The sequence below is a fragment of the Neodiprion pinetum genome, chromosome 6, assembly GCF_021155775.2.
Source record: "Neodiprion pinetum isolate iyNeoPine1 chromosome 6, iyNeoPine1.2, whole genome shotgun sequence".
NCBI lineage: Eukaryota > Metazoa > Arthropoda > Insecta > Hymenoptera > Diprionidae > Neodiprion > Neodiprion pinetum.
Genome location: NC_060237.1, coordinates 9,428,626 through 9,448,487, shown reverse-complemented (window position 1 = coordinate 9,448,487; position 19,862 = coordinate 9,428,626). Strand labels below are relative to the sequence as shown.

General features: G+C 37.2%; 2 protein-coding genes across 7 annotated transcripts; both read right to left on the bottom strand.

Annotated features, from left to right (window-relative positions):
- Window positions 1-3,565: 3,565 nt before the first annotated feature.
- Window positions 3,566-9,042, bottom strand: LOC124221635 (fasciculation and elongation protein zeta-2-like). Of its 6 annotated transcripts, none has more exons than XM_069137167.1 (8): window positions 8,571-9,042; window positions 8,206-8,330; window positions 7,865-7,965; window positions 7,530-7,624; window positions 5,645-5,767; window positions 5,275-5,447; window positions 4,931-5,039; window positions 3,567-4,808 (listed from the first exon to the last, which is right to left on the bottom strand). In XM_069137167.1, the coding sequence occupies exons 5-7, from the start codon at window positions 5,764-5,766 to the stop codon at window positions 5,011-5,013; spliced, it is 324 nt and encodes a 107-aa protein (XP_068993268.1). In that variant the 5' UTR covers window position 5,767; window positions 7,530-7,624; window positions 7,865-7,965; window positions 8,206-8,330; window positions 8,571-9,042; the 3' UTR covers window positions 3,567-4,808; window positions 4,931-5,010. The 6 variants fall into 6 exon arrangements, 5 of the variants coding, with proteins under 5 accessions (XP_068993266.1, XP_068993268.1, XP_046487778.1 ...); XR_011177457.1 differs by lacking the exon at window positions 7,530-7,624 and having other exon boundaries at window positions 3,569-4,808; window positions 8,571-8,835; window positions 9,024-9,038; XM_069137166.1 differs by lacking the exon at window positions 7,530-7,624 and having other exon boundaries at window positions 3,569-4,808; window positions 8,571-8,964.
- Window positions 9,043-11,708: 2,666 nt separating this feature from the next.
- Window positions 11,709-17,893, bottom strand: Capr (caprin family member). Its single transcript, XM_046631169.2, has 6 exons — window positions 17,723-17,893; window positions 16,624-16,842; window positions 15,404-15,751; window positions 14,201-14,983; window positions 13,678-13,984; window positions 11,709-13,428 (listed from the first exon to the last, which is right to left on the bottom strand). The coding sequence occupies exons 1-6, from the start codon at window positions 17,834-17,836 to the stop codon at window positions 13,190-13,192; spliced, it is 2,010 nt and encodes a 669-aa protein (XP_046487125.1). The 5' UTR covers window positions 17,837-17,893; the 3' UTR covers window positions 11,709-13,189.
- Between the last annotated feature and the right edge of the window lie 1,969 nt (window positions 17,894-19,862).

The window sequence follows — 19,862 nt, the reverse complement described above, 5'->3', positions numbered from 1 at the left end:
TTCCCGTCCCTTCCCGTCCCATCCCTTCCCCCCCCCCCCCCCCCCTCCCCCCCCCCCGCCCCCTCTCCTCTACCCTTCCCTGCCCCCCCCCCTCCCCCCTCCTCTGAGGAGAGGAGAGGTCCTCTCCCACGACCCACCCCGCCTCCTCCTCGTCCACCTCGTCCTCCTCCTCGTCCACCTGGTCCTCCTCCTCGTCCACCTGGTCCTCCTCCTCGTCCAGCTGGTCCTCCTCCTCGTCCACCTCCGACCACCTCGGGTAATACCTGAAATAGTAATGAATATTTTTAGTATAGGAACACATCAAAAATATTGTGTAAGGATTAATGTAAATAATCAATTAATTAATAATGTAATAAATTGTACAAGATTATTCATAGCTACTGAATATGTGCTTGCACGAAAAATGAATTGAAATGATTTATTGTAAACGTGACAAGTTTGTAATATTTCAGATGAAATATAATTACAATTGCCATCAAATATTATAAAAGTGTTTTACTCACCCAGCACAAATCCTCGTCCTCCTCGTCCTCCTCCTTGTCCACCTCCGACCACCTTCAACCACCTCAGGTTATACCTTGAATAGTAATAAATATTTTCAGTATAAGAGCACATCGAAAATATTGTGTAAGGATTAATATAATTGAGTAATTGATTGAATAATTAATTAATAATATAATAAATTGTATAAGATTATTCATAGCTACTGAATATGTGCTTGCACGAAAAATGAATTGAAATAATTTATTGTAAACGTGACAAGTTTGTAATATTTCAGATGAAATATAATTACAATTGCCATTAAATATTATAGGAATATTAATTAATTAATTAATAATATAATAAATTGTACAAGATTATTCATAGCTACTGAATATGTGCTTGCACGAAAAATGAATTGAAATAATTTATTGTGAACGTGACAAGTTTGTAATATTTCAGATGAAATATAATTACAATTGCCATGAAATATTATAAAAGTGTTTTACTCACCAAGCACAAATCCTCGTCCCCCTCCTCCTGAATCACCGAGATTACCCGCAACCACCCCTAACTACCTCCGACGAAAACCGCCAACCACCTCGAAATATACCTCGAATACTAATAAATATTTTCAGCGTGAGAACAAATCAAAAATAATGTGTAAGGTTTGATATAATTTTTTTATCGACATATTTTACCAAAAAGATTATGAGAAGATTGTAAAGTTATAGAAATTTTATTAGCGCACCGACAGCTACCGAATTTGGGCGTGCGCGAAAAACGAATTGAAATAATTTATTGTAAACATGAACCAGGAACCACGGAGCGCTTATCCTGGAATTCGAGAAATTTTATTAGCGGACTGACAGCTACCGAATTTGGGGTTGCGCGAAAAACGAATTGAAATAATTTATTGTAAACATGAACCAGGAACCACGGAGCGCTTATCCTGGAAGTCGAGAAATTTTGTTAGCGGACTGACAGCTACCGAATTTGGGGTTGCGCGAAAAACGAATTGAAATAATTTATTATAAACATGAACCAGGAACCACGGAGCGCTTATCCTGGAAGTCGAGAAATTTTGTTAGCGGACTGACAGCTACCGAATTTGGGGTTGCGCGAAAAACGAATTGAAATAATTTATTGTAAACATGAACCAGGAACCACGGAGCGCTTATCCTGGAAGTCGAGAAATTTTGTTAGCGGACTGACAGCTACCGAATTTGGGGTTGCGCGAAAAACGAATTGAAATAATTTATTGTAAACATGAACCAGGAACCACGGAGCGCTTATCCTGGAAGTCGAGAAATTTTGTTAGCGGACTGACAGCTACCGAATTTGGGGTTGCGCGAAAAACGAATTGAAATAATTTATTGTAAACATGAACCAGGAACCACGGAGCGCTTATCCTGGAAGTCGAGAAATTTTATTAGCGGACTGACAGCTACTGAATTTGGGGTTGCGCGAAAAACGAATTGAAATAATTTATTGTAGACATGAACCAGGAACCACGGAGCGCTTATCCTGGAAGTCGAGAAATTTTGTTAGCGGACTGACAGCTACCGAATTTGGGGTTGCGCGAAAAACGAATTGAAATAATTTATTGTTAACACGAACGAGGAACCACGGAGTGCTTATCCTGGAAGTCGAGTTTCACCGCGTAGCGGACCCGAAACGCGGGATCCGGGAGGTTGAGAACCCGGTACTCGAAATTTGCGGAGCGCGACTCTTATCCGTCCGCTCTACTGCGCGGTTGTCTCCAGACTGAGGAATTCGGCTAGCTGATTTCAGATCGGTAACGTCACTTTCTGAACATCCGACATCCAAACTTTAGTTTCGACCTTTAATACTATGTATGATGATGTATGATGTACGATGTATGATGTATGATGTACCATGTATGATGTATGATGTATGATGTATGATGATATGATATGATGTATAATGATTTTAGTTTTCACGTTTCATACAAGAAATACGCACTTTATCTCTCCTGCCGATTCCAGACTCAAGCGGCCAGGCCCTTCGATGGTCAGCCGTTGACTGAAGATATATTTTTCAGTGAACGGGTCAGCTAATAACGCTGCCGTTCTGCGACAGTTGGATGATGAAAAATTTCGCTCGTATCTTTCAAATGTGTGTTAAAATACACTCGAAGTGTTGAGAAGCTTCGTTCTTTCTCTCTCTATCACCTTTTCAGGTCTTTAAACCACTACGCAGCGTTAAATACCGTCTCATATACGAAGCATCCATTTCATCTCGTTCAAAATTAGCGCATCCGTGATGTATTACAGTTACTCTGAATTTTTTTCCATCCGAATACTTTTCGAAAAACGATTCTGCTCCTCCACCCAACGCAGATACTTCACTTGCGACCAGCTAAAACAGCGTTTCGATTCTATGCCTATGAAAATTCAAGATCGAGAGAGCAAATGAAAAGTTGTTGGAATAATTATCAATACTAATGTTATGGAATACATCGAGCGCGCGTCGAATAGAATCCCATTTCGAAATGAATAATTCTTCTCTTTTCATATCATAGCTAATCTAGTAATATAGGTAAATAGGATGGTTGGAGGTGTTCGGAAATGGTAGGACATTTCAAAAGTTAAAGTCGACGATGATCCGGTGCATCAATTTTATCGTTACAGATTTTCTTTTCCCATGAGGCATAGAGTATTCAACAACGATAATGCAGTCCTTAAAATTCATCATTCATCTCTGTCCGGAAAGCTAATTCGCAAGGCGTGGTATTCTAGATATGTCAAAACTAAGCTACCGGCACGTGTTTGCATTGTTAGAAAAATACCCGTACTCTACATACACTGTTTCTAATCTTTCGCTACATTTGGTTTAATCCCCATGCTTCCACAGCACGAACAGTCGGCAATGTTTTTGATTATCCATAATAAAATAAAAGAAGTAACAAAGCCTAAATTTATTGTTAAAGCTCTAATGAATACATCAAACTGCGGTCGAATCAATTCATTTATTATTTGCACATGACCTCTTTATAATTGATAAATTATTCCTAAATACATTGAAACATATGTATTTATAATGAAATATCATGCAATGGGCTGTGTAAACTATGAACTATAATTTCTATCGAATAGCTGCTTGTATGTCAACAGGGCTTTGAGACTTAGTTAAGTTGGATCTCGATTTTTGCCATCGTATGTAGGACATTGGGTTACAAGAACAAATGCGAATTACGAAGAACTCCGTATTAGAGATAAGGATATTTTAGTTCAAGTATACCTATACACAGAAATCCGTATGTGAATATACTAAAACCTCTGTGTTCATTGTAAAAGTCTAGTTTCAAATATGTGCATATATGTATATACACGTGCATAAGTATACATATACATATATACACATACATGTACATAAATAATTGCCAAGAAATTAGGAACACTCGCAACTTGTCGCAAATAGAGTAAAACGTAAGGTTAATAATATACAAATTACACAAGCGCACCATAAAACATGGCAAGGGTAATCCTAGTGCAGTGATGGTGCAAACTGAAGAAATATACATTTACATATACATGATATAAATTAATAGACTAGAAAAGAGTATTTGAGAGCTTATCTAATTCCGATCTTGTCACAATAGATCATTAACATAATCAATATACGGTTAAAGCTGTATTAGCTACATTCACTATTAGAGATAATATTTTTTATCCATTTCTATAGTTATTTAATTTCTTGTACAACAATTTTTCAAATTTCACTGCAAAATGCCCGACGAGTTCTCGTAGTGCAAACACGAGTCAAATTACCTTACAGATGGCATTACATTGATTTTTGCCTTCTCGCGTCGAGTTATAAATACAGATAAATCTCAATGAGAGCTCATTTCTATAAGATTTATTGTAGTGCTGTATTCGTAGCTATACCTGTTATTCTATATTATATACTGTCCTAAATTTTAAACACACAGCACAACAATGGCTGAAAGCACAATGGCAAGAAGAGAGGAGCAATTTGCATTTTAATAAATCTTTTCTTCTTTATACGTAACACAGCGATGTCACGTCGGAGGATATGTACTAGGGGATCACTAGGTGGGGCACAGAACTGAAACATAATTGTGTTAAAAATCTTTAACATCTCATACAGAAAGTAGGTACGTTGCCAGACCTTACATACCAACAATGAATATTCATGGATGCTATATTCATAAATACTTACAAAAGTAAGCTAATATTAATAATAATAATACTCAGCTATTAAAGTTTCGCTAAGCGCTCCGACCAAGGATTCCATTTCACCGAGAAGCTCTGTTAATTGGCTAGTTGACAGCTGACGCAGTTCTGAAATCAATTATCAACATGAAATTCCAATTCCAATCAAGACCGTGCAAACATAAATGTTTTGATGCAAATGAAGACAAGACGATATTAGTATACAAGTTAAGAATTCTTGATCTTATTACTTTCTTCGTAGAATGGTGATCCTAGAACCCCCTTACTTCTTTCCAAAGTTTCATCCACATCCAGTAGAGATCCTTTGGAGTTAGCAAACCGTTCCATTGACGGACTTTCCTGCAATGCGGAATAATAAAAATTAGTTATATCTTGCAATCACAACGTTAAAGAAAAATGATTAAGATATAAGCGCCAGTCAAGAAAGTTCCTGACTAAAATTACTCCGAGTAAATAATGTGATTTAAAAAGAGCAGAACGAGTTGTTATCACATTCAGTCAGCATAATTCTACACATTGAATCCATCGGACATTCATAAAGTACTTGAAAAACTCATAGGTACACATGACATACTGTCTAATTGAATATTTCTAATGCAAATATCGATTTCTCTGAGAACTTCTTCTGCAGTTTTTAGTGGCTCCTCAGGGCTGTGCGTGTCAGCGCTACTAGATACAATCAAGGCATGCATATCCAGATCTGTGGCTACAGCCTCGTCTTCGCTGCTCAAGTCCTCAAGCTCCTGTCTGTAACAAATAAATACGACAATTGATTGAAAATCATTTATTAAGTAGAAAAGAATGACTTTTGGGTAAAACAACACTTGTAACAATGAAAATGACGCCACAAAGAATAATATTAAGAATAGGTAGTACTAGTGTTGACACCGTGATGACAATGACAAAGGAGAGATGTTTTTTTGGAAATTTTCTTTTTTATTTACCTCTCAAGTGAAACAGGTGCCTCGTTTAGATTTAATGCAGGCATGTGCAGTTTTCTTGCATAAGATTTACTCCAATCAATTGGCAAAAAGTTTCCAAAATTTCCGGTGATTGTCCACCACATTCTGAAAAATAAATAAAATTATAAATTAATATTCTACGATACACAAAATTAGTAGTCCAATGGTTACGATAGTTATACGTGTATTATACAAGTATAAAATTTGTAAACTCATTTCTAAATACATATCGACGAATTAATTCAAACTTCAATGTCACTCGATTGGTATTTTATCAACATCTTTAATGCTACGAAATCGCATTTTCAAAGAAAACCCAATGAAGAAAGGAAACAAAAACCTCGCAAGCAGAGGTTCATCATAATTCCACGTAAGGGAAAATATGGTATTACTGGACACAATAATTTCACTTACAATTAGAGAAAATAAACCCATTATGTAATGCGAATTCTGATAATTTACGATCTCGCATAATTATGCTGAAGTCGCGTCACTGAATGGAAATAGGGAAAAAACAATTCATCCGCAAAGTATATCAGAATACAACTTATTTCAATAAGTATTTAACCGAAGGAAGTAAGCCTCTGCCATCGTCAATGAGTCATCGTTGGTATACAGCGAATGAATGAATAAATGACGTAATTCTCGCGAGACACTTATGACGTATATGGGCATGGAAAAGAAACAGTTACGCTACGCGTTTCTTGACCGTGCTGCTGTACACCACTTGACTGAAAACTAGTTTTTACCAATTTCAATTTTTCAAATGAAAAATTACAACTCAAGTACAAAAATTTTATCACAATATTTTCTTCCACGCAGTTGTCGACGATATGAAACGTGCAAAATTCATTAATGCTCAGTCCCTTTGAATCTGGCGATTAATAACCTCTGTTCGAAACGCTCCGTGCTCACCTCGTCATTATCATTATCATAATCATCTCGCGCGAAGCCAAGGTCTCGGTGAGAAAATGTTTTTACAGTCATCAAAGTCGTATAATGTCGCGAGCAGAGCGTCAGGACACACTGAACAAACACGAAGAGAAAATAACATAATATCTACATCTGGCATCTGATCCCAGTGGGTGTTTTTCTCGTTCTCTTTTTTAATATGATAAATGATAACTGCGATCGTGAGCACGCAACATTTGTCAGCCTAGCCGCAACGCTCGAGAGCCCTTCATCAGAGACCGCAGTCACAAAGCCCTGAATTTATAAGATCCTTAAAGTGATTACGGTAAGAATGTCATGCTAAGTCCAAAAGCCCAAATCGAAAGTTAGAAGAGAGGGAAAAAAACCATTTAAAATAATCTCCAGCAATGTTATCTGAGCCAATGATACAGTGAATCTGAATGAAACAACACCTCTAGTATGTAACAGAAATGATTCTGAGAAAATTCGAACAAAACCATCTAATCGTAAAAAATCAACAATTTTGGGAAAGGATTTTTCAAATAAACTCATCGACTTGACTACACGTTAAATTATTCTACTATTTCATTGATATACGAATTTTTCAACTAGATTAGTAGTTCATTAAATCATGTGTTCCATAAATGCAATTCGAGTTGTATTTATCAATTGGAACTAACTCTTCTATGTAACTTTTGTACGACAGTGTTGTTTATTTAATTAAGTAACATATTCCGATGGGTTTGTAGATAGCGGCAGATTTAAGATTTTCCCTGTACTATGATTATTGCGCTGTTATACTCATTTCTCTGATATTTACTTAACGCAACGGCAGCTCTCCAGTTTCCTGTTTCTGTAAAAAAGAAAATTCTACCGAACATGTGATATTGCAATTAGTTGAAAGTAAGTGACTTAGGTCTTAGGCACACATAGCTCTTTACGTAAACAACTTGACCTCCGATCCTCCACCTCGTCCAGCTCGACCAGCTCGACCACCTCCAACCACCGCCAACCACCTCCAACAACCACCGCCAACCACCTCAGATTATACTTAGAATAGTAATAAATATTTTCAGTATAAGGACACATCAAAAATATTATGTAAGGATTAATATAATTAATTAATCAATTAATAATATAATCAATTTTATTAGCGCATTGATAGCTACGAATATGTGCTTGCGCGAAAAATGAATTGAAATAATTGATTGTATACATGACAAGATCGAAAAAGAGTAGATGAAATATAATTACAATTGTCGTTAAATATTATAAAACTGTTTTACTCACCGTGCACAAATCCTCGTCCACCTTGTTCTCCTCGTCTTCCTCGTCCTCCTCCTGGTCCACCTCCGACCACCGCTAACCACCGCAACCACCTCGGATTATACCTGGAATAGTAATAAATACTTTCAGTATAAGAACACATCAAAAATATTTTGTAAGGATTAATGTAATTAATTAATTAATTAATAATATAATCAATTTTATTAGCGCAATGATAGCTACTAAATATGTGCTTGCGCGAAAAATGAATTGAAATAATTTAATGTAAACATGACAAGTTTGAAATATTTTAGATAAAATATAATTACAATTGCCATCAAATATTATAAAAGTGTTTTACTCACCGAGCACAAATCCTCGTCCACCTTCTTTTCCTCGTCTTCCTCATCCTCCGCCTCGTCCACCTCCGACCACCTCCAACCACCGCCAACCACCTCCAACAACCACCGATAACCACCTCGGGTTATACCTTGAATAGTAATAAATATTTTTAGTATAAGAACACATCAAAAATATTGTGCAAGGATTAATATAATTAATTAATTAATTAATATTATAATAAATTTCATCAACACATTTATAGCTACTGAATATGTGCTTGCACGAAAAATGAATTGAAATAATTTATTGTAAACATGACAAGTTTGAAATATTTTAGATGAAATATAATTATAATTGCCATCAAATATTATAAAAATATTTTACTCACCATGCAGAAATCATCGTCCTCCTCGTCTCCCGTAATCACCACCTCCGTCCTCCTCGTCCTCTCCCTGAAGTCAAGTTTCACCCGGTAGCGGACCTGGTGCGCCGAAACTACGTAGCTCTCGTCCTGGAACTCGAGTTCCACCAGGAAGCGGACCCGGAGCGCAGTATCCAGAAGGTTAAGAACCCGGTACTCGAAATCTGCGGAGCGCAATTCTCATACGTCCGCTCTACTGCGCGGTTGTTTCCAGACTGAGGCATTCGGCCAGCTGATTTTAGATCGATGACGTCAAGAGAAAAAAAATTTCGGGTGACGTCACTTTCTGAACATCCGAACATCCAAACTTTGATTTCGAACTTTAATACTATTTATCATGTATCATGTATCATGATGTATGATGATATGATATGATATATAATGATTTCAGTTTCTACATTTCAGACAAGAAATACGCACTTTATCTTTCCTGCCGATTCCAGACTCAAGCGGCTAGGCCCTTCGATGGTCAGCCGTTGACTAAAGACATATTCTTCAGTTAACGGGTCAGCTAATAACGCTACCGTTCTGCGACAGTCGAATGATAAAAATGTTTGCTCGTACCTTTCAAATGTGTTCAAATACACTGGAAGTTTCAAGAAGCTTTGTTCTATCTTTCCCTATCGAAAAAAAAGAAAATCGCCGACAATCACCTTTTTAAGTCTTTAAATCAGGACAATGCATTAAATACTGTCTCATATATGGAGCATCAATTTCATCTCGATCGAAATTAGCACATCCGTAATGTATTACAGTTACTTTGAATTTTTTTCCATACGAACACTTTTCGAAAAAGAATTCTGCTTCTCTACCCAACGTAGATACTTCACTTGCGACTAGCTAAAACAGCGTTTCGATTCTATGCCTACGAAAATTCAAGATCGAGAGAGCAAATGAAAAGTTGTTGGAATAATTATGAATATTAATGTTATGGAATACATCAAGCGCGTGTCGAATAGAATCCCATTTCGAAATGAATAATTTTTCTATTTTCATGTTATAGACATATTATTGTAGATAATCTAGTTTGTCTTCTCGAAAATTATCAAATTTATAGTATGCATCACGTATTAATCGTAAATGGATCATATATATTAATATTGTACTAGGACTACATATACATGAGGTATTCCATACCATTTCGACCTGGGTCTGACCCTCGACCCCTCAAATCTGGTTTTCGATTTTTCCTATCATTACTCGCACTCTATCAAGCAATTACGATTTTTTTCAGATTTTTCAAAATAAATTTGAGCGCTTCATGAATTTTTGAATTTTTTTTTGTAACACCTCGCTGGCCGTAATCGAAAAGTCTGAAAAAATGTCCAAAAATACAGTGTCAGATATAAAAAATATTGGTGCAAAATTCATAATGTCTGGGCTTTTGCTTCAACCTATTTTTTAGCTTTTTAAGCAAAAATAAATATAAAAAAATAGAAGTAGAGGTCAATTTACTATAGACTGTTGCTTGAAATTTTGTATGCATAGTACCAGATTTAAAAAAAATTTTCTCCAATTTTTCTAAGGAGTATTTTTTAATTTTAGAATTTTTTTTTATGATGGTTGACAAAAACTCTAAGAAACAGGTTGAAGCAAAAGCCCAGACATTATGAATTTTGCACCAATATTTTTTATATCTGACACTGTATTTTTGATAATTTTTTCAGATTTTTCGATTACAGCCATCGAGGTGTTCCAAAAAAAAATTCAAAAATTCATGACGCGCTCAAATTTATTTTGAAAAATCTGAAAAAAATTGTAATTACTTGATAGTGAGAGTAATAATAGGAAAAATCGAGAACCAGATTTGAGGGGTCGAGGGTCAGACCCAGGTCGGAATGGTATGGAATACCTCACATGTATACTTTTTGGTCTCTGCATCATTATTACATCTGATCTATTATTACACTGGTCTGCAACAAAATCCTCCTTCAAAAAACTATGTCATAAATATGAAGATTTTGATGCTCTGAATCTGTTCCCGATGGCCGATTGTTTCTATCACGTCTCAATTTTTCGATATGAATTTTTTTCCGAAATATCATAAATTTAGGTTTTTTTTTAATTCGTTTTATGCGTTAACATTATAAACAACGTATATACATACGAAATAGGTTTCAGCTAGTCGTAAGAGAAAGGAGGAAAATGGTCAGCAGCAATGCTTGCTGATTTTTGTTGGTCGATTCGCCGAGAAACTTCGATGGAAACGATGAAAAGAAAAAAAACTACAAAATAACTTTATTTATATTACCATAATAAGATGAATATACTAATATTTTTAAAACTTGTGACTGTAAAATTGGCATTTTTCGCTGTAAAACTTAGACCGTAGTCTTCTTTCACTTTTTTGTAATTGTTGTTACTTTGATAATATCGCTTTATAATTAAATGAACATTGTATTTAAAATCTATGTGCTGTATTCATTTGCATGTTAAATTCCGGGTTTAGAGCACCAAATATGATGTTATCATGCATGAAAACAATGAGGACAAAAAAAAATTTTTTTTTTGCAAACCAGTGTTATTCATGATCTATGTATACATTCTTCTCTCGGGTACGTATGCTTTAATTAAATCACTGATTTGCTACGAATTTTGGAGGAAATTTATTCTGATTATCAATTTCTTGTATCGCCGACAAATCGGTAAGTACACAGAGGCTGAGTACTGGCTTGGGCTTACCATTGCGAAGACTGTGTTACTCGGAAAGTGAATGCACCCAGCATACAGCCAGCATCATATCGAAATCGTCAACTCTCCTATGTTCTGCAATAAGTTTTCAACTCTACCGTTCGAACATCTCAGGGAGCGCAAGCGCACGACGATTATCGGTTGTCACACCAAAAACCCATTAGGGCAACTGTCTATATTCTTCAGTCAACGTTACCTTTGAAAACTAATAAAACAACAACACAACTAATAACTGACTGTGAATGGTGTAAACAACATTCGTTCGCGTCGAATTATAGTACGTGTTATTAAATTATTTAGACATTTACATTTCCTTAATTTCTTCTTTTTTTTCTTGCGCGATAGCCCAAGAGCTACGAGACTTAACATACTTTATACGTATTCCGAATACGACAGTAAATTAGTCGTAGCAGGTTGAATTAGATGTTTATTTGGAAGATACATATTATGTATTTATAGGATATTTTGAACGTAACTGTAGGTGAGATAGTTAACCAAAATGTACAAACGAAATAGAATACGGTACCATTTTCTCCACATACTTTCTTTTTTTTATTCTTATTTGCTTCTCTTTTTTATAAATGGTTTTCCATGGTTTTTTTTCTTTTTGTTCTCTTCCTTTGCGGTCTATGAGCTCAACTCCCGCGGATGGCATCTACGACATTACATTCTTCGCTGGCTACTAGTCATAAGAAATTGAACATTCGCCTCCACTTACATGCTAAAGCTTTCGACGTTCTCACATCATCTCTTTAAAAAAATTATACTTCATTTTCTGCGATCAAAGGAAATCAGGTAAATAGTTTCTTCGTGATTCTAACATTGCACAATGATCTTTACAGTTGGAATGATATTCACAAGTTGGAAAATCCATTGAAACTAACAAACGCGGCAACTCAAATATTAAAAATAACCTCTGGACAAAGAACGGATTCAAAGGTATAATAATAAGAAGACAAATAATGACAACATAACATTTTCATATGTTGCACTTGTATAGAAATTCTTCTTCACTGATTATTATTTCCCTTTATATTCTTAATCTGAATTATTAATACTTAGATATTTCAAGGCTGTACAACGGTTCATAGAAAATAGAAGATTTTGATTACAGGATTTGAAATGTTCATTTTCAAATCAAAGTTAAAAATCTTCACATGATTCTTTATTGCAAATATCATACTATAAAAGATCATTGCGCGTTGTCACGTAATCTTATAATCACCTTATTAATAGTCATTCTTAATTAGGATCGTGTTGGCGTGAAATGCATACGTGAGTTAACAGTTTTTTTTTTTTTTTTCAATTTTTTGTTTTTTTTTACTTCTTTAAGGGAGAAAGGGGAGATTTTTTTATAATAAAATTAATTTTCTAATCTTTGTCGATCAGCTGTTGTTGCCCTGTGAAAACTGCCTTCTGTCACAACACAATAATACTTGCGTGGTGGTAGTTTTAATATTACTGAATTTGGTCAATCTTTTTGCACTTAAGTTTGTGTAACGATTTACTTCTTCGTCTCCTTTTTTCAATAATTTGACAGGTTATCATTCTTTGTTTCTGTCGAAAATTGGACACCAAATTCAAATACTAAATTCATCAATTCAGTCACTTATTTAAGAAAGATACCCAAGACATAGTCTCAATAATAATATATAGGTTCAGTTTAAAAAAGGAGAAAAAAAAAAGAAAAAACATACACTACGACGAAACATCAAATACATTCATTGCTATCTCAGCAGAGCTAATAAATTTTGTAATCACAACAAAAAGTCGTTCACTTTCAACTAAGTAGCTGAAACCTCAGTTCTTTCATAAATAAGCGATCAGACCGAACCATACAACGTTACTATCGTAATATTTTGTTGCCTTTCTCTTAATGCTCACGTTATTTAATTTTACTGTTGCACCTGAGGTTTACCACGTGGTGTGTACCCACGACTTCCACCCCTTTGACCACCACGAAATTGTCCACGACCACCCCTATCCATTCCACGTTCGCCTCGTGGACCTCCCCTCTGTCCTCCCCCACTGCCTCTTTTGAAGCCTCCGTTATAACCACCGTTCCCTTCAGCGTTGTAACTTCGTTGTTGATAACCGTTTTGATAGTTGCTGTCGTTGTTACGGTAGTAGGTTCCTATTTTTATTGGAATACACCTGGTTTAAAAATCTCATGAGCGATGGCATGGATTCATCATTTGATTTTACATGCTTGGATTGCATTCTTTTGAGTATTCTCGCACCAAAGGTTGAGTGAAACATACAATTCACTTTCTAGACTCGACAAAAATCTATTGCACAGTGCGACAGCCATCACGTAAAAGTTTATTGATTCAGACGAAATATTCAAATAAAAAAATTCAAGGATATAAAGTCGAGTTTTTACCCTGGCTTCCTCGTCCATTCTGCTGATATCCTCCTCCTCCACCGCCTCGGCCTCTTCCACTGTAACCATTGGTGTTTCCTCTTCTCCCTCCGCGGCCTCTGTACCCACCGCGCTGTTGTTCACCCCATGCTTGTTGGGCAGGTTGAGGTTGTTGCTGCTGTTGTGGTTGGAAAGCCGACGAACTATCCGGTTGATTCCAATCTCCACCGGCACCATCAGCTAGCTGACACCAATCACCTCCATCGTCGGCTTGATCAAGATCTGGTTCTCCTCCAGCAGGTTCATTCTGAACTTGCTCGACTTTGTCCTTGAAAGAATAGACATGAATAAACCGTTAATAAGTACTACAAGAATAAAGAATGTATTAAGACTATCATTTGAAATTTCCAAAGTTGCTACAAGTTTGAACTCCATAATCTGAACTGAACTTATATTCATGACCATAATGTCTGAGCGAAAAGTATTTTGAAACTCTATCCACTGTACATCTACGAAAGATAGATGGTTGTTTCAAATAACTAACCTCATTAACCTGCGGTTGAGACTCCTGAATAGCAGCTTGGTCATAATTTTGGTGTTGCGTTTGTTGCTGAATAGTTTGGGTTTGCTGTGTCTGTGGTTGCTGCTGAAAACCAGCAGGATGTTGAGGACTATATTGTATATTTGGTTGTTGGTGTGAGGGTGGCATAGGAATTGGAGGTGGTGGGTTTGGGTTTGCAAATCCAGGAATGTGAGGCATGTCTTGGGGCTGATGTTGATATATCACCTGTTGCGGCACCACGTTTTGTGGAGAGGTAAAATTTTGGTTGGTAAAAGTCTGTGAAGGAATGGGCGCGTTAACCGTAGGAGGAATGTGTGATACAACTGGTGCCTGAGTAGCGACATCTGGAGAGTCAAGTTCAGATTCTTGCAGAAAGAAAAAATTTGGAGTGCCAATAACATCATTTATTCTTGGTGCCTGTGGTGGTGGTTGAGGCTGCTGCTGCTGCTGTTGTTGTTGTTGTTGTTGCTGTTGCGGTTGCTGTGGCGGCGGAACAAATCCAGCTGGAGCACTCGTATAGTAAGATGTTTCAACTGGAGCTGGTACATGAGATGGTATTTGTTGAGGAACGACAGGAATTGGACCAGGAACAGGAGCACTACCGGTAATAACTGGGAGGGGTGCTGCAGGAACTGGAAAATTGGGAATAGGAATCATGGATTCTGGTGGTGGAATGTGTCTGTCACTACCATTGTAGTCATCCGTTGTTTGTTCCTGTATTGAACCATCAGCAGCCTGTGTTTCAGTAGCTGGTGCCTCTGCAATCTGTACATGAATTCAAACACTTATATTACATATTTCTCACCTGTGTGAGCTAGTAAAATTAAGTGAGAGTAAGTGAAAAATGCAATGAAGCAAACATAGACAGACATTAATTATATGATTCCTTTATTAACGGACAGACTAATATTTGTCTGTACAAAATTTTGTCCGTCTTTGGCTTTTGACTGTATAATTTTCGATGCCTTGTGTGATTGATTTATACAGAATATGAACGAAAATACGTCTGTCATAAAAATAATGGCTTTTAGAAGCAATTTGTGAAGAATAAAATCTAATAAATGCAATTGCCAAAATTGGTCATAAATACATTTAGCGATAGTCCCAGCTCTAATATTCCAACCATTGTTTACTACAACGTAGTCCACTGAGCTTAAAGGTATTAATTTACAGCAACAGTATTACCTCCTCGACTAGCTCCTGAATCTCTTGAACTTGATCAAAATATCCACTTTGATGAATAGTGGTAATAATTTCCTTCAGTTTGTTGTATGTTGTACCAACAATTTCCTTCTGTTTGCCATCGACAAGTGCGACAAAGTGTTCAGCTGCCTTCTGCACCTTCTGCATGAAAGCAAGGTCTCCCTCCTCGTTTTGGTGTTTCACTGTCACTTCTCCATACAATTCATCTAGGTACTTTAAATCGTCTTCCGTTAATTTTGCAGCACCGTTTGTACCAGCCAGGAAGTCTTCTCGAGCTTTGTCAGATCCCATTTGTGTTAGACAGTCCTGAACGAGTAGCACTTCTCGCACCTAAGAAATGTAATCAAAGAATTATGTCAACAACTAAATGTGCCATATACTAATACTTCAATTCATACTCAATTCATTAAATTTACTCAACAGACTGGAAAATATACACATATTTTTTCTTATAGCATGTTCAACATCTGTATAAAGTTGCTACCGTAAACGTTTACTTTCACATTTTCCTAAAATTTTCTGAATCCTCTAGATGGAAAAGCTATTCTGTGATACATTAATATGCAAGATGCAATAGGAATGCTGATTCCAAACAAAGCTTGCTCCACAAAAATTTTAAAAAATTGCAATGCAAAATGAAGTACACATGAATAAAAATGAGTACCAAAGACCACTCAGAGGACACCTTTTATCAGTCGTTACAAGCATAAGATGAATTATTTGGATATAATTTACTATCAAATATAACTGTAGATTGATAATAGCTTTACATCATGCTAAAATCTTGTAAGCAACATACAGATTATTCCCCCTTTTGTGCAACTGCTTGCCAACAGTATAGTTAAATTTCATAAACTATCATATTCTTGATGACAGTGTCAATTTTCATTAATATACAACGCAGCAAAGCATTGTAAAATTTACCAACCAAGGGTGCGGGTGAATATTACATACTTTTTAATAACACTCAATTTAGTAATTTTTGTTTAATTGCACGTTGAAAGGAAAATCTGAAGTCAAAAGGTATATTCTAATCAACTTCAATTACAAATCAGTGGCACAGAGGAGCCTACACTGCATTTTCAAGTTCCAGGATTTCACATCAAATTTGCCGAGTTTCTCTGACGTTTCTAATAACTCGAACCTTCCCGAACGTTCATGAGTTCACTACAAATAGTTATTGAATAAGAGATAAAGTATACCTTGGCAACATCTTGTTGCACCCGCTCTAACGCTTCCTTACGAGCAAGTTTCTTCTGCTGTTTGGCAGCATCATTGGCAATGCCGACGATCTGCTTACAGAGTTCTCTAGTAAGGTCCAATGTTTGCACAACTTCGTCATACTTTGCAACAGCAATCTTTTGGTCATGGTTCAGCTCCTTCCCCTGCTTCTGCAGGTCCTTGTATGATTCAAGTTTTCCCTATCAATGAATTTAACAAAAGTTAATATACTGAACCACTAATTCTACAAACACAAAGGATTTTTAGCATCAGAATTGTAATATCTACTGTTTTGGAGCAATAAATCACAAGCCAGTTTACGTCCGTACTAAATTTAAAAACAAACTTCGACTAGTGTAAGATTTTCACATTGTATATAACACTGCAGACTATGTCAAAGCCTTTTAGTGGGAAACAGTGTATTCGATATTAATAACTACACTAAATTTACATATAGCTACACCAAGTGAGTTTATGCTAGCAAATTTTGATAACAATATTGTTAATGTTGAGATAATATGTTGACAGGTTGTTGGAAATTATCTAACGTCTTGAACGTTCTCTTATCAATGTAGCGTTATTGGGTAGGAGAGTTTAAAGAAACGAACACCTGCTGAAAATCTGTTTACAGCTGAAGATTTAGACAAAGAACGAACCTTGCGTCGATTGATATTGCAATAAATATTTTTTTGTCCTAGTCATTTAAATTTTCCGTGTGCGGGAGGCCTCACAGCTTATTGCACATCTCGGCTACACCGATTTGTCATACACAATAAGATTGTGTGGCGCAAAACCGTACGAAGAAAAGGGAACGGCCATGACATAGGGTGCGATATTAGTATTAGATAAACTACGTCTCACAAAGAGGTAAAACGTTGCTAAGATTACCCAAGGCGATGAATTTGTGGGTGTACAGATCGCGAAATGCACCTTGCGGCAAATAGAGTGTGAAAATCACGAGAATTTTCGTTGGTGAGCACATGGTGTGCCAAAACATGGCGGACCGTAGAAGCCAAAGTTGACAGTTAATGTGACGCCGGATTTTTCGTCGTCCCAACGGCAATCGCGGTGATTCCTTACCTTTCGCTTCTCCAAATTACGGATCTTATGCTCGATCACGATTATCGCCTGGCGTATGGGTTCGACAGCCTCCGTAGAGGCCTGTTTTTCTAGTTTAGGGTTGGCAGAAGGCATCCTTCACGGGCAACAAACGCGAACTGGAATGGTAGGGCAGCGACTCCGGCCGGTGCGGTGAATCGCGGGGGGATCCAACATGGCGGCAACGGCGCCTGCGCAGAAGAAAGGCGCGCAGCTTCTCAGCCAGGATCGTGTGCCCCGGTCCATTTTATGAATCACCGGCTCGTAGGCACTCGGGACTATCGACGTTAACTGACGAGCGACCTTACCGATAAAGAAGCTACCGGTTCGTTACACGGCTTCTTGGCTGGATTTTTACGGGCGCCGGTGTCAAATTGAGGCGACGCGCGACGGCAGATTAACGTGGCAGCACCACGCCGTCGTCGGCGGCAAAAAGACGCTCATGAAAATGGGTACCGATGCAACGGTAAATTGCCGCGCGTCGAAACCCACGTGGTTACGTCAGTGGATCTCAATTACATTTAAGTGAGCTCTCATTACAAGTGAGTTTCCTTTTTCGCTATTTCAGAGTTAAGCAGAGACAAAGTAATTTCTCCATAACTCAGTAACATTGTTGAGTTTTCGCGTCGTAGGTTACGGTTATTTCCCTGGGATACCTTTATCACGTGTTGTGACGGGTATCAATTGTTATACAACTCTTCGATTTCGTAGTTGCATGGATAGGCTCATTCGCGATCGCAACGGTGCGTGATTTTAAGTTGAGTGTTTTTTTTTTTTTGCAATTGACCTATTTTATCATAGTCACTCAAACTTACAAATTTTGCACATTGCTGACAGTGGAATGAGTATCGCGACAGGTTACCATTACTTACTCGACATTCGCGAAAACGAGTAGTGTTTAGCTACAGATATACAATTACCTACCTATGTTTGAATTTACGAATGAGGTCGTTTAAGTAGTGGATAAACCTAAGGTTTAAACATATTCCAACGATTGTTTAATGGACAGCATTTCAAAGTCTCGTAGAAGGTAACGTAATCAAATTTCATGATATATCTTGAATTATTTTCAGTTTTTTAATACCCATTAACTATCGAACGACTACAGGCTTAGCGACTCTTAGAAAAATGCTGATTAGCATTTAGGATGTTTTTAATCCATCTTACAAAAGGTTGATGTACCGATAGTCAGCCAGCAACCACTAAAATAGTATTTTCGCTGACTATGGTACAAAGACATTTTGCTACCACAGGTAATCAATGAAAAAGTAAATCACAGTGACCACGGTGCGAATGAGGAGGAATGATGTGTGTTGGAAAGAATGGTGAATTGTTTAGAGCGAATATAGGTAATCCGGTAGATAGGTGGTCGTTTTGGGATCCGTCGCAAGATTTAATATAGATGTGCTTGTGAATCTCTTTTCAACATTTCCGTTGGGTGGTTCCGTTGGGAATTAGACAAGGGTAGGAAGGTCGCAATGATCCGCGATGTTACTAACTTTTGTAATCCACAGCGTCAAATGATCACAGTGATTTTCCTCCGGAAACACGTAAAAGACTTGAATATAAAAGTCTCCGAACTATTAGTGAGCTTTCAAATTTTTAAGAGGTTCAATTTCCCATTTCTTGTCGCTCTACAATCATTTTCCAATCGTTATTCAATTTAATTATTTAGTTATTAGCGATAATTATTGAATTCAATCGATCTCTGTGATCATCTGAATGGGCAAAACGCATCTCTGGACATTCTATCGCGTTCCGTGGTACAATAGATGGGGAGAGATGCTGAGCTCGAAGACTTCGCGTCCGAGGCGGACCGCCGACTGTCACACCACACAATAATGCATGTCCTCCAACCTCCCTCCCGAATTTGACTCGCATCTCAGAAGACCAATTCGCATCACAATGTGTCGGATTAAAAAAGACGCAGATGCGAATTGGGTTTATCCAGAATTTTGCAAGAAGTTTTAGATATTCAAGGTTTTTGACAGGTTTATCGGTCGCGCCTTTTTGCGCGTAGATTAATCACAAAAATCAGACGCGCCTTTTGCGTGATGATTGATAATCAGGGTCACGACATACCGGGAAAACCGGGAACAGTCAGGAAATTTCGTCTATTAGG